This window comes from Acanthopagrus latus, chromosome 16 (genome assembly GCF_904848185.1).
Source record: "Acanthopagrus latus isolate v.2019 chromosome 16, fAcaLat1.1, whole genome shotgun sequence".
Lineage (NCBI taxonomy): Eukaryota > Metazoa > Chordata > Actinopteri > Spariformes > Sparidae > Acanthopagrus > Acanthopagrus latus.
In genome coordinates, this window is record NC_051054.1 from 24,902,445 (window position 1) to 24,917,557 (window position 15,113).

Consider the following 15,113-nt stretch of genomic DNA (forward strand, 5'->3'; position numbering starts at 1 on the left):
TGACAAACACAGAGGTCACATGACTTTTTTAAACCAGAAATAACACACATCTCACAATTTCCACCTAAACTGTATGCCTTCTTTCATCCATGTGGCATGAAAGAACACCAGGGACACAAAATTCATAAACTTCAAAACTCAAGGCACTCTGATGATTCAGAAAATGTACAATATACCCATACTATTTATTTGCGAGAGCCTTAAATTAGACTTGTGCAGCCAGTACAAGTCTTCAAAATAGAATGGAGCCAATAGAATGGACAAATAGAATACCCTATTAGTCCAGGGCCAAATGGCCTATTTATTCATGTACATTTATAATAAAACTTCCAATGAGTTCCAGGGGTATTAAATGTACAAAATACTCTTGTGCTTGTGAATTGATGGGGAATAGACATAGGCAAATTATAAATATAGCTGTACCTGTAACAGTAGCTAAAGTTTGGTGTTTTTTGCAGGCTAGTTATCTAGCAGGCTAGCTAGCTTGCAAGTTAAGCAGGGTAAACAGTAACTGCTACAGAGCAGGCTAGCAAGCTGCATCAGTTGGACATCTTCCAACATTTCCGAGAGGATGTAAGTGACATCAGGTTAAGCTTATGTTATGATGGGTTGGGTTTAAGTAATGTCAAGTAATAAACCTTTTCTTTCTTTTTTTTCAATACAATTCATCAATACAGTTCATTAACCTGTAATGTTTACAGTCACCACCCTTGTGATTTTCTTTTTAGTTACTGTGATGATGGGATACTCCTGCCCAATAGAACTGAGTAGAAGAGATTTAGATCTGGATTCAGAATGAACAGCAAGTACAAAGAATCTGAAGTATGTATCATACACCATGAAACATCAAAAGAAGATGATGAAATCTTTGGTCTTAAATACCATGAATCCTGGAAAACATTGATTGATGCAGCCAAAGTGAGAAACTATGCGCCTATTACAGATGTTGCTAAAGACCCTGATGTCACTTACAGTGCCTTGCAAAAGTAATCACCCCCCCTTGAACTTTTCCACATTTTGTCACATTTTAACCACAAATGTAAATGTATTTTATTGGGATTTTATGTGATAGAGCAACACAAAGAGATACATAATTGTGAAGTGGAAGGAAGACCAAGAAAGCGACGAGACCGTCCACGTCCTGGCTCCCTGAAGTCAGGCTCAGGGGCCTCAGCCCATACCTCAGCTCCAGCCACAGCCGAGCTCCCAGCCCAGGCCTCAGCCACAGCCCCAGTACCTGCCAGTGGCCCTCAGTCGGCGGCCCGGTCGACAGCTGCCAGGTGCCCTTGGTCGGCGGCCTGGTCGTCAGCTGCCAGGTGCCCTTGGTCGGCGGCCCGGTCGACACCTGCCAGTGGCCCTCAGTCAGTGACACGGTCGACACCTGCCAGTGGTCTTCAGTCGGCGGTCCAGATGGCGCCTGTCCCGGCTCCTCGGTCGGAGGCCCGGCCGAGTCCAGTCCCAGCTCCTGGGTCGGCCTAGGCCAGTCCCGGCTCCTCGGTCAGAGGCCCGGCCGAGGTTGCTTGTTGCCAGAGACCCTTCATCGGCTCCCAGGCCACCAGCTCCCAGCAAAACTCCGTCGGTGGTCCGGCCAAGACGCTGGAGGGTTTCCCAGCCAGTGGTCTGGTCACCAGTGGGTCCCAGCCCATGCCTTCGCCACCGGCCGCCAGTGGGTCCCAACCCATGCCTTCGCTGCCGGCCTCTAGTGGGTCCCAGCCCATGCCTTCGACGCCGGCCTCCAGCGGGTTCCAGCCTGCGCCTACGCCTTCGTCGCCAGCCTCCAGTGCGTCTCAGCCCATGTCCCCGGTATCCAGTGCGTCTCAGCCCACGCCACTTCTGCCGGTTTCCAGAGCTCTGTCCTCGCCACAGACCTCCGGGTCGCCTTCGTCCTTGCCACAGACCTCCGGATCGCCTTCATCCTCGCCACAGACCTCCAGAGGGCCTTCGTCTTCGTTGCCAGCTACCAGAACACCTTCGTTTTCGTGGTCAGGCTCTAGTGGGTCCCAGCCCACGTCTCCAGCCTGTAGTGGGTCCCAGCCCACGTCCCTGGCCTCCAGTGGGTCCCAGTCCTCGCCTCCACCCTCCTGTTTGTTTGAGCCTTGGCCCTCCCCCTAATCCCTTCCACCCTCCCAGCTTTGACTCTGTATACTTGGTCCGTGCTTTTCCCTTCACTCGTCGTCTGGTCATTGTTTGTATTCTGTCTTTGGTTGTCCATGCTCCTGTCCATGCTCCTGTCCATGCTCTTCCTGTCTGGTATGTTTTGGATTTTTTGCATTTTGCATTTTGATTTGAACTTTGCTATTTGGTTTGTACTTTGTCTTGCTTTCTTTTAGTTGCTAATTTGCCTTGCTGTTTTTGGTTGCTACTTTGCCTCTTGCCCCCATTTTGTCTGCTTTTGGTTTTTGGACTAAAATAAAGCTTGTTTTTGTTTCCCCATATCCTGGCCTCTCGTGTGTAACTGCATTTGGGTCCACCCTTCCTTTATCCATAGTCTTCCCTTTAACCCAAACCTGACACAAAATAGCTTAAGCTTAGTCTAATTGGATGGAGAGTGTCTGTGAAGAGCAATTTTCAAGTCTTACCAGAGATTCTCAAGTTGATTTAGGTCTGGACTTTGACTGGGCCATTCGAACACATGAACATGCTCTGATCTAAACCATTCCATTGTAGCTCTGGCTGTGTGTTAGCGGTCGTTGTCCTGCTGGAAGGTGAATCTCCGCCGCAGTCAAGTTTTTTGCATTCATCTTCCCATCAACTCAGACCAGCTTCCCTGTCCCTGCTGAAGAAAAGCATCTCAACAGAATGATGCTGCCACCATCATGTTTCACGGTGGGGATTGTGTGGTCAAGGTGATGTGCAGTGTTAGTTTTCTGCCACACAGCGTTTTGCATTTAGGCCAAAAACTTCAATTTGGGTCTCCTCTGACCAGAGCACCTTGCTCCACATGTTTGTTGTGCCCCCCACATGGCTTGTGGCTAACTGCATGGCTTTGTTTCAACAATGGCTCTCTTCTTGCCACTCTTGCATAAAGGCCCGATTTGTGGATTGCATGACTAACAGTTGTCCTGTGGACAGATTCTCCCACCTCTCTGCAGCTCATCCAGAGTTACCATGGGCCTCTTCGCTGCTTCTCTGATCAATGCTCTCCTTGACCAGCCCATTTTTGGATGATGGATTGAACAGTGCTCCATGAGATGTTAAAAGCTTGGGATATTTTTCTATATCCTAACCATGCTTTAAACTTCTTTATCCTTGACCTGTCTGGTGTGTTCCTTGGGCTTCACGATGCTGTTTGTTCACTAATTTCCTCTAGCAAACCAATGAGGCCTTCACAGAACAGCTGCAGTTACACTGAGATTAGATCACACAGGTGAACCCCATTTACTAATTAGGTGACTTCTGAAGGCAACTGGTTGCACTGGATTTTATTTAAATGTATCAGAGTAAAGATGGGGTGAATACTTTTGCACACCACACTTTTCAGTTTTTTATTTCTAAAAATGTTTGAAAATCATGTATCATTTTCCTTCCATCTCACAATTATGCATCACTTTGTGTTGGTCTATCACATAAAATATCATCAAAATACATTTACGTTTGTGACATGTGACATTCTGTAACATGACAAAATGTGGAAAAGTTCAAGGGGGATGAATACTTTTGCAAGCCATTGTAGAGCCATTGACAACATCTCCAACTCTTTCACTACCGACAAATGCAACTCTTTCCTCTAATTTTTCCAAACAAAAATTGACAATATCTACAGCAACCTGTCGACCTGCCCCTACCCCCTCCACTCCTTTACTCACCCCTCCTCAGTTCTCGTATGTGTCTACAAGCGATCTGACTCAAGACCCATCTTTTTAACCAGGCTTTTAATTGAAATTTAAATTCTTTTTCATTCCTTTTATGCCATGCTAATCAGAGCACTTGTATTTATTTACAAATTTTTATCTTTTTTTACTGTTTTAATCTGTCACGTTTTAGCCTTTTTGCTTTTATGTTTTAGTCCCTTGTGTTTTTAGCCTTTATACTTTTATGTTTTAGTCCCACGTGTTTTTAGCTTCTATGATTTTTGCCTTATTTTACTGTTACCCTCATGTTTTTAGTCTCAATGCTTTTTGCTTTTTTCTACTGTTTTAGTCTGTCAGATTTTAATCTCCAGTGTTTCCTCATGGGGGCCTGCCGGGCTGGGGGTGGTCTCTGGTCTGGCCACGGGTCGTGCTTTCCCATGGACGGCTCCGGCCCGGGTGACCAGATGGCTCTGCACCTTGGTGTGGGGCCTCCTGGTTGAGGTGGTCCCTGTGGCAGTGCTCCCTGCAGGACCTCTCCCGGTGTGGTTGGCTCTCCAAAGGTTCCTTCCTCCACGCAACAGGTCTCGCTGCCCGGCCATGTCTCTTTAGTGACAGCTACTGTATGGGTGTGTATGAGTGTGTGTGTCTGCGTGCATATGTGTGAGTGTGTGTATGAGTGTGTATGTCTCTGTGCTTGTCTGAGGGGGTGGGAGGGTTGGGTTCTTTTAATTTTCTTCTCTTGACTTTATTTTGCTGTTTCTCTTTTTCTGCTGTTGTTTGTTTATTTCTGTGAGGCACTTTGAGATACTTTTTCTGTATGAAATGCGCTATATAAATAAAGATTGATTGATTGATTATCTATCATTGTGGCAGAAATGAAAAGCCCTACCTGTGCCCTGGACCCCATTCCATCCCACCTGGTCAAGAACTGTCTTCCAGCCATCTCCTCACTCATCCCAAAAATAATCAACTCCTCTCTCAGCTCTGGCTCAGTCCCTCAATCTCTCAAACTGGCTGCTATCACCCTATTCTCAATAAACCTGGACTCAGCCCTGACATCGTGACAAATTTCCGGCCCCTCTTAAACCTCCCCTTTTTTTAATCAAAAATACTGGAACGCTATGTTGCCGCTCAACTCAAAACCCATCTCATCTCCACTGACCTCTTTGAACCTTTTGAATCTGGCTTCCGTTCCCAACACAGCACAGAAACAGCCCTCCTTAAAGTAACTAACGTCCTCCTCCTCCCTGCAGACTCTGGCCAACTCAGCATCTTCATCCTCCTGGATCTCACTGCAGCTTTTGAAACCATCAACCACTCCATTCTTCTCTCCCGCCTTGAATGTTCCCTCAACATCACTGGCACTGCCCTCTCTTGGTTCAAATCTTATCTCACTAACAGACAACAGTTCTTCTACATCAACAACTGCACCTCCTCTGCTGCTCCTCTGTCCCAAGGCATCCTGAGGGTTCGGTGCTTGGATCATTCCTCTTCATCCTATACATGCTGCCCCTTGGCAACATCACATGCCGCTGTAGGAACGCAAGCCCTTTGTCTCTGCATCTTAAAGTAGTCCTGTTCTGTCATGATTATCTTTGACCCAAATTGGCTCCTTCCTGCTGCATCATGATCCAGTCCCCCTTTAACCTCTTGACCTGGCAGAACTTCTTCTCTCCACAGAGTGAAAGGATGTTGTCTTTCTTGCTATAAACAGATCACCAGGGACCTTCTTTTAATAATTTACAACAGCTGAGCACATCTGTTTTTTTTCCCCCCTCCAAAGAATATGGAATTCTTTTCCTCAGGTCAAACGAGGTCAAGCTCGATAGGGTCTTCTCTCTCTACATCAGAAGAAAAGAGAACTGTTTTCTAACACAGATGTTGTGATTTAAGGTGCCTTACCGATCTACATCTCTCTCCCTCTGAACATTCTCCAGTGGTTTGGTGGGAAACCTAATCTGTGTGTTTTTCCACCTCACATGTCAAACTTTTATTTACAACCGTTGTTGTTCCTGAGTCTAATATTCCAATCCCACTGCAGTCTCTATCCTCATCCAAATTCCAATACATTCTGAATAACTAATAAACTACAATTTCATCTTCTTAATTTTAGCAGATTCCCAAATAGCCTAAGAAGGTCATACAATAGATCTTTCCCATGTTATTACTTAATGAGTTTGAAGTTTGGGAGAAACCAGCCCCTCCCCTTGGTGATGGGGACAGACTTCCAGATCCTCTTTGTGTGTAATACTTGTGTTATTTATGTCTGATATGTTCCTTCTGTCCACTTCTTCTGTCTACTTCTCTTCTCTCTTTTCTTTCCTTTTTTTTATTCGTTTACTTATTATAATTAATCTTATTATTTCTTTATTTCTTTTATTTTTTTTATTTTTTTAAGTAATCTTTAATTTTGTTTTTGTAACAAGCTCTAAGAAAAGTGAATTGAACCACCACTTTAAGTGCTTTACTTTTATCCAAGTTTAACAGAACAAGATTTTTTTTCTTTTTGATTCTTGATTTTAATATACCGTTAAAGTATCACCGCCTGATCCAGAAAAAGTTGTCTTAGTTAAGAATCAGAATTTAGGAACCACCACCAGAAACAACAAAGAAAGTCAAAGTCTTTTCAAGACTATGATCACTTGATGAAGAATGTTGCAGTCATTGCTTCAGAAGCCTTGCAAGGAGCCTCCATCAAAAACAGGCTTTGTGTGCTTCCAGCCGAGACCGACCCTGCCCCCAGCCCTCCCAAGGCGGAACTTCGATGGGCCTTCGGACCGAGAGTTCCTCAACAGAGTACCGGCCTTCCCTCTGGCTATTGGACCGACACGTCGTGCCATAGTCCAACCCAGAACTCAAGGAAACCAAGCTTCAGGACCTCCTGGCTCCCAGACAAAAAAGGCCGAACGTCTTCATACAGCTGGATCCACAAATGTGAGAATGAATGGCGTCTAAAGTTCTGACTTCTGTCTAGGTTCTGACTTCTGTCTAAGTTCTGGCTTTCTATCTTATGAATTTAAGTGAACTGAGATTAGGGCTCGTTAATATTAAAAATTACTCCCGTAATATTTAATATTTATAAAAACCCGACCCTTCACCATCTGCCGACAGTCACATAACTTCGTTACTTTCCTAATTACAGTCTTTACATTTTGTGTTGTTTGTTGTTGTTAGTCTAAAATTGTCATTTCATTTATTTTACCACAAATTATTTAGCAATAAACATATATAATCGATTGTCTATGTCTGGAACTTAATTTTAATGTGGAGATTTGATGGATATGTGCAAAGAAGTCACTGTTTCAGAATATTGAGACTGAATAAATTAATTTGAAATTGAACAAACTGTTTAAGTCAAACTACAATTAGGTGTACAAGTACAAGCCTCCGGATTATTCCAAGAACTAAACAATGGAGGTGGTGCCCCATTCACAAGTGTATGATTAATTGCCAGTGATTAATTACCCTTAATTTCAAGCAGTAGTGTCTCCTACACCGCCATGGTCTCCACTTTCACTGCTACGCCGATGACATCCAAATCCCATCTCCACCAAACCTATCACCACTGCCATTCTCACCAACTGCCTCACCGAAATCAAAATCTGGATGCAAACTAACTTCCTCCAACTAAACTGCAACAAATCAGACATAGTCATCATCGGCATCATCGGCACCAGTCAATAAAACCACTCACAATGTCTGCGTCACCATAGACAACACCACCCTCTCCCCCTCCCCACACAGTCACTACCTCCAAGTCATTTTTGACAACAGCCTCTCACCAAATCACCAAAACTGCATTTTTCCACCTCAAAAACATAGCCTCTCTCCATCCATCACTCTCCTCTGCTACAGAAACCCTGATCCATGTCTTCATCACTTCCAGAAGTGACTACTGCAACAGCATCCTCTTTGGCACACAATGCAAACTCCTCAATAAACTTCAACACCTCAAGAACTCTGCTGCTTGCCTGCTCACCCACACTGGCACCCGTGATCACATCACCCCCATCCTCCAGAAACTCCACTGGCTCCCCATCCCTCAAGGAAACCTTCTCAGTTGTTGCCCCCTCCCTCTCGAATACCCTCCCTTAACACATCAGAGATAGTACAGAACTCAGTAGTTTCAAAACAATAATCTTTTTAAAATCGCTTTAAATGTATAACTTGTTTCATGTAGGCGAAGCTGATATACATGAGCCTCATGACCTGAGCCTCTCCCTGAGAGATGACTGTGTTGAAGGGGCTTTGGTGGATGCAATGCCTACCCATGGGGCACAGTAGCTGCCAAAAGGGATGAGTGACCTGACTTACCGAACTGATCTGTCAGTGACAGGAGGAGCTGCTTGCCCTGCTGCTCAAGTAGGAAATGGTGTTTGCAAAAAGTGATAAGGATTGGACAGCTACAGACTTAGTGCAGCACCTGTCTGAGAGAGGTATTGACCCCTTCCCCCTCTGATGTACAAAGAGATGGAGACCATACTTGCAGGTATGTAGCCAACACAAAGTGCTCTGATCCTGGGTAAAGAACCAGGGATGGAGAGGGAGGAATCTGGAGGTCTGTAGCTGACACAGAGTGTTCTGATCCTGGGCAAAGTTCCAGGGATGGAGAAGGGGGAATCTGGAGGTCTATAGCCGACACAGAGTGCTCTGATCCTGGGTAAAAAAACAAGGATGGAGAGGGGGGAATCTGGAGGTCTGTAGCCCGCACAGAATGCTCTGATCCTGGGAAAAGAACCAGGGATGGAGAGGGGGGAAATCTGGAGGTCTGTAGCCGACACAGAGTGCTATGATCCTGGGAAAAGAACCAGGGATGGAGAGGGGGGAATCTGGAGGTCTGTAGCTGACACAGAGTGCTCTGATCCTGGGCAAAGTACCAGGGATGGAGAAGGGGGAATCTGGAGGATTCTCAGGGGCTGTTGGTGGGGAGCCAGAGACCATGAATACGTTTAGAAGCCAGTATTATAAGCAGACAACCAGAGGTTGGGAGGAATCTTGGCTCGGGGAGTGTAGTTTACATATAATTACAGCTTCGAAAGTTGTACTTATGGCCTCCCTTTTGGCGCAATGGTGCCACCTGGTGGCCGCTTAGTGAACTTCATCCATTCCTAGTGTCAAACTTCGGCCATATTTGCAAGATCTTGAAATGTGGGACTCCCCAATACCGAAAAAGTCAATGGGAAAAGTCCTTAAAGGTGACATATTATGCTCATTTCTGCTTCCTGACACGGTTCCCTGATGTCTAAATGGAATGTTAGTAACATGCTTTGGTCGAAAAAGCTTAAGGATTGAGCACAGCAAGGTTCTTGAAACACCAGTTTGACAGCCCTGCTCCAGGCGGCCGGTTTCAATGCCTCTCCCTTTAAATGCTAATGAGCTACTACGTGCACCGCCTAAACATGTATTTGCGCCGCCCACCTCTCCCTGCCTGCGGAAGACGTGAGGACGGCATTGTGTGACCATGGCAACGGCTGAGTTACCGGAAGAAATGGCCGACGGACAACAAACTGCGGTGCAACCGTACATGTTCGAGCCGGAGTCCGACCCAGAACAACAAGAGGCTCCAGAAGAAGTTCAGCAGCCAAGAATGAACATGGATGTTTCTCAGTGGTTAGTAGTTTACTTTTCTTTCTTTCTTTTTTTTTTTTTTTTTTACCTCGACATTACTTGTTACTGCACAGACAAACGAAAGTTTTACGGGCTTAGTAGCCGTCTGCCCCGCGCTGTTACAGATCACAACCCCCTTCTCCTGCCTCGAGTGTTTACATAACAAAGCTTAGCCAAACCTCGACTGGCGTTTACTGCTCTGCAGTTGCAGGAACGCGGATGCAATTTACCAATTGCCGTTACAAGAGAAAAGCGTAACCCTGTATTATTATTTACCTTTATGTGGCCAGGTAAGTCAATTGAGAATCTGCTCTTATTTGCAGTGACGACCTGTAATTAGTTAGCAATGTCCAACAACTGTAGTTTTCAATAAGCCACAGTTGCCTCCCGTCACCTCTCTACCAGCACTATTGTTTTTGAACCGGTTCCAACAGTTTATAAACTTTAAATATTACAAAAGAAACAACGCAACGTGATTGATTGGCTATGTAGTTTCCAATGAATAATATACATTCTGCTTAAAAACAGGTGTTCCTGTGGCAGTTGTGAACAAGTGCCTACAGAGCCCGAGAATATCTGCTGTATGGAAATACCACAGGTAAGTGTGAACACTGGGCAAACAAGGTTGTTATTTTGCAGTCTCTTTTCTTTAATCCATTGTCACTCACTTACCTTTCATAACTTCTAGGTTACACGAAGACTAAGTTACAGCAGCTTCCTGAGCAACCATCATGCATGCTGGACCATCCTGGCCTAGAACCTGTCTGCCTGAATGTGTTTTCACTGAAGAATGCACTGAACATTTATCGGGCAGACTACGGACCTTTATGTCTGAGAATAGTGTAGTAAGCTTTTTAGTCCCATAAATATTAATTTATTGCAAAAGTGTCATGAAGTACATAACTGCTTCCTCTGTCTTACATTGCTTATAGTTTATCTTTACTATCTTTTACTTGGTAACATGAAAACTACATATCAAACAATGAAAACACACAGAACAGTTGGGAGAGATGTTTTATTGCAAGAAACAATTGTAGACATACAAAATAAATATCTAAAGTGGAACAGTTAAACTTGCCAGTTGCCATGGATGTGAACATTCAGTGCTGACTTTCCACTGAATTGTGTCCAGCCAATATAGATACATAGCCTACAGAAGCTTTGTAAGCTGGTGCTGGTGCTTTCTGAGGTGAAGAGTGAGAGCTGTGCTGCCTGCCTGTGTGGTGCTGAGGATTCGTGCAGAGTTCCCTGATGCTGAAGGACAGTATGTTAGGTTCAGTCCTGTCCTTGATTGAACCTTGGCACGTAATTGGCTATAACGTCCAGCTTGTTGGGTCTTTCATACTGAGCCGAAAGGTCTTCAGGGATTGTAAGTTTCAGCACCTCGTTCACATATGGGCCAGGGTCCTGGAAAACCTTCTCGAAGATCAGGTCCAACAGTGCATCAACGTAGTCTGCAGTGCAATAAACAAAAATTAATGTTTACAAGAAAATGCACTAGAACCAAAAAGCCTTGTGCTGCAGTGTTGTCAAGTGTCTCTTCGTATTTCTCCTAATTTATACGTTCTCCTTATTTATTATTTTGAAAACCATCAAAAAAAAATTCAGATTTTATTTGTGTTTATTTTCAAACGTTTGTGTTATTGCCTGTGTGTCCATCTTTATTTTTTATTCGTGGGGTTCAAATAAAAGATTGTAAAACTTACGGAATGTTGGCTCTGCTTTCACAGGCTTTGCAGTTCATTCTCCATGCTTAGATTTGGGGAAGTTGACTGTACAGCAGCTCTCCAGCTGTAGATGTTGCCTGTGGTCGGTCAGTATTTTCATTGTAATGCAGGGCAGCCAGGTAGAGTCTTGGGTGGGAAAACAGTACTTTAAAAATCATAGTATACACACTAAACTAAAATCAGCTGTCTACCAGTCCATATTCATAACAGAGTAAAACAAAATTACATATTAGAGTAACATAGTGACTAACCTTACATCATATGCTTTCGTGCAACAAACCTGTGCTTCTGAAGTGAGGTCGGAGAGTTCTCATGGAAAACTGTGTGCCAACCGTGCATTTCACTGGTTGGTCTGTCTGGAAGGCAACATGATGCACTACAGACTGCTGTACAGATGTGCTTGGCTAAACACAAAAGGAAGGAATATGTTATGTGTCTGTTTCTCATGTTACATGAAACAAAGCTATGTAGACAGAAATGATGATTAAAACAATCCATTTGATAAGGCAAATTCTGGCAAATCATAATCCGAGCAAACCCATGCAAATTCCTCATTTCACATTAGATTTAGTAAGTGCGCAATACATATTGTGTCCATGCCTCCATATAACTAATGTTAATTGTAGCACAGCAGACAGGTAACCCCTGTCTCAGGCTCCAAAGCAAAGTAATGATTGCTTGACTGCAGATAAAAGTTTTGGTACTGTCAGATCGGGTCTCTCGTGCCAGCAACTAACACTACACACGTAGTATGTACGTGTATATCAGCACAAAATAAGTCGTTCGACTGCCAAGGTGCTCCTGGGCATCTAACACACTGTCCTTTAGCCTTCAGCACAACATGCTAATTGACGTAACGTAGCTCACTGGCCGTGAATAACAGAGCATTTCATACCGTCCTCTCTGCGTGTTCACAGCAGATCATTAGCTCTCCGTCCGCGAACAACTGAGACAATTTCACACCGTCTGATCAGCTGTGAGCATGTGGAGGAGACGGTTTCCCATGCGTGTTCATGACGGAACAGTAGCTGTAGCAACTGAGAAGTTGTCCGCGGACGATGAGCTAGCTAGCGCTGCTCGGCCAGTAAGCCCACTGTTGTAACGTTAGCTCAGCCTCATATTTACATCACCCGTTAGCGTTAGCTCATGTGCTAAACAGCCAAAGTAACACAAACAACACTGTTTTTAAAAATACTGACAGTTTCTTCTTCTGTGGTGTTGACACGGACAGTGGGTATTGATCCATCTTTTAGGAACAATCTCGTTGCCAGTCCAGCCTGATACTGACCCTGGATGCTGAAACAGTCCGGTGTGAGGTGTGAAGTGTGAAGTGCACAGACAACAACGCTTTTGCTCAGTGAAGCTGGGATGTTTCCCTGAAAAATAAAATGTAGCCACTTCGCTCTGATATCCTCTTTGGTAGGAAGGCGATGTAGGGAAACATGAGTGTCCGTGCATCCGACGACAGAGCAGGAGTTCTTGGCTTTCAGGTTGCACATGGTTGCGGTCAGGCTGTCGCATACAAGTGAAGCGAGAAAATGGCGGATCCTCCTTCAGGTAGCCGGAGTAATATGGGAGGAGATATCCAGCGTGAGGGCGGGAGCATTCAAATCACCCGCACTGTTACGTAAGTGTGCGGGTGAAATCCAAATGGCTCTCTTAGAGACACATTTCCTGACTCCGCCTGTTTACAAAACATTGACATAGAGGTCCTAAATCACTCTTAAGGGGTTGGGAGGCACTCCGGATATGCAAATATACATAGTAAAGCAAGGAAAAAGTGGGTTTTGCATAATATGTCCCCTTTAATGTCAGTGAGTGTTATGGTCTGCAAACTGCAACACTCGCAAACAGGAATGGGGAGACATAGAAACTATTTCTTTTTACGGCTTTGTGAGCTTAAGATTACGGCTTTAAGTGCTGAATCCTCTAACCCCGATCAGAGCTTGTAACTCGGCCTTCAGGACGGGAAACAGAGCTCTCTACAGCACTGCCAGAGCTGACCTGAGGAGGGGCATCAAACTCCATACAGTGCAAGAGAAGCGGTTCTTCAAGCAGCCCGCAAGAAGAGGAGAGTCAAGTGGCAAGGCAACAGGATCTCCTTTTTTCAGGATCTTTCTCAGGATGTGCTTCAGCAGCATAGGAAGTTCGACATTCAAGATTCAAGATTCAAGAAGACTTTATTTATCCCGAGGGAAATTGTCTTGCAACAGTAGTAAAACAAAGTGAGAAAGGAATACAAAAGTAATAAATAATGGTAAAGTAATAAATAAACTAGTTACTAAGTACACAGAATGCAATCCAACCGCGAGCAGCATAAAACTGAAAAGAAAGTACACCATAAGATTGAATAAAGTGACAAGTGGTATAAAGTGAAAAAAATAGTAAATTTAGCAGCAACATGAAATAGCAGCAATTTACTAAGTCCAGTGCAGGAGATTTACAAGGTCCAGTGCACACTCAATAAGTGATGGAAGTGATAGGGAATGATATTGATTTGATTTGGCTCAGGTGACAGTGTCTCCACTGTCCCTCCCGCGACCAGAGGTGGATGCATTAAACAGTCTGATGGCCTGAGGGAGAAAAGACTTCCTCAGGCGCTCCGTGTTACATCGGGGTGGGATGAGTCTGCTGCTGAAGGTGCTGCTGTGTGAGTTTAGCACCTGGTGGAGAGGGTGAATGTTGTTGTCCAGGATACTATGCAGTTTGCACAGCATCCTCCTCTCAGACACCACCACCAAAGAGTCCAGTTGGACCCCCAGGACGGAGCCAGCCTTCCTGATGATCCTACTGATCTTGTTGGCGTCTGCTGCCCTCAGCCTGCTGCCCCAGCACACAACCCCAAAAAAGATGGCACTGGCTACCACCGACTGGTAGAACATCCTCAGCATGATGTTGCAGACATTGAAGGACCTGAGTCTCCTCAGGAAATAGAGTCGGCTCTGGCCCTTCTTGTACACAGCCTCTGTGTTCTTGGCCCAGTCCAGTTTGTTATCCAGGTGGACTCCAAGGTATTTGTAATCCTGGACCACCTCAACAGTCACACCTTTGATGGAGACAGGTGTGTGTGCGGCTTTCCTCCTGCGGAAGTCCACCACCAGCTCCTTTGTCTTAGTGGTGTTAAGATGCAGATGGTTATTCTCACACCAATCGACGAAGGAGTCCACAACGCCCCTGTACTCCTCCTCCTTCTCCTCACTGATACAGCCAACAATTGCAGAGTCGTCCGAGAACTTCTGCAGGTGGCAGGTCTCAGAGCGGAACTGAAAGTCCGAGGTGTACAGGGTGAACAGAAATGGTGAGAGAACAGTTCCCTGTGGTGCCCCGGTGCTGCTGACCACAGTGTCAGACACACCGTCCTGCAGTCTGACATACTGTGGTCGACCTGTCAAATAGTCCATGATCCAAGAAACCAGGTGAGGGTACACCCGCATCGCCGTCAGTTTGCTCCCGAGCAGGGCAGGCCGAATGGTGTTGAACGCACTGGAGAAGTCAAAAAAACAGGATTCTCACAGTGCTTCCTGATCTGTCCAGATGGGTGCTGGCGCAGTGGAGCAGGAAGATGATGGCGTCCTCCACTCCTAGTTTCTGCTGGTAGGCGAATTGAAGAGGGTCCAGTGATGAGCTGACCAGGGGCCGAAGAAGTGAGAGGATCAGCCTCTCCAGAGACTTCATCAGGTGGGACGTCAGTGCCACCGGTCTGTAGTCGTTGGGGGTGCTGGGACGCGTCTTCTTCGGTACCGGAACCAGGCAAGATGTCTTCCACAGCACAGGGACCCTCCGCAGACTCAGGCTCAGGTTGAAGATGTGCTGCAGGACTCCACTCAGCTGGGATGCACACGCTTTGAGGACCCTCGGGCTGACACCGTCGGGACCTGCTGCCTTGCCTGGGCGGAGTCTGCACAGCTCTTTCCTCACCTGCTCTGCAGTGAACGTCAGTGTGCCATGTGTGTTGGTGGGGGTGGGGGGAGATGATGGTGGGGTAGAG

General features: G+C 45.5%; 1 protein-coding gene and 1 long non-coding RNA gene across 4 annotated transcripts; one reads left to right on the forward strand and one right to left on the reverse strand.

Moving 5' to 3' along the window:
- The first annotated feature begins 1,611 nt into the window (after nucleotides 1–1,611).
- LOC119004984 (putative protein TPRXL) lies at nucleotides 1,612–2,197 on the forward strand. Its single transcript, XM_037072342.1, has one exon. The coding sequence runs from the start codon at nucleotides 1,645–1,647 to the stop codon at nucleotides 2,110–2,112; it is 468 nt and encodes a 155-aa protein (XP_036928237.1). The 5' UTR covers nucleotides 1,612–1,644; the 3' UTR covers nucleotides 2,113–2,197.
- Nucleotides 2,198–10,519: 8,322 nt separating this feature from the next.
- Nucleotides 10,520–13,268, reverse strand: LOC119004715. 3 transcript variants are annotated; one of them, XR_005070277.1, is made up of 4 exons: nucleotides 12,325–13,268; nucleotides 11,406–11,529; nucleotides 11,105–11,251; nucleotides 10,520–10,852 (listed from the first exon to the last, which is right to left on the reverse strand). It is a non-coding gene; the product is annotated as an uncharacterized LOC119004715 (long non-coding RNA). The 3 variants fall into 3 exon arrangements; XR_005070276.1 differs by lacking the exon at nucleotides 12,325–13,268 and having other exon boundaries at nucleotides 11,406–12,262; XR_005070278.1 differs by lacking the exon at nucleotides 12,325–13,268 and having other exon boundaries at nucleotides 11,105–11,189; nucleotides 11,406–12,261.
- Between the last annotated feature and the right edge of the window lie 1,845 nt (nucleotides 13,269–15,113).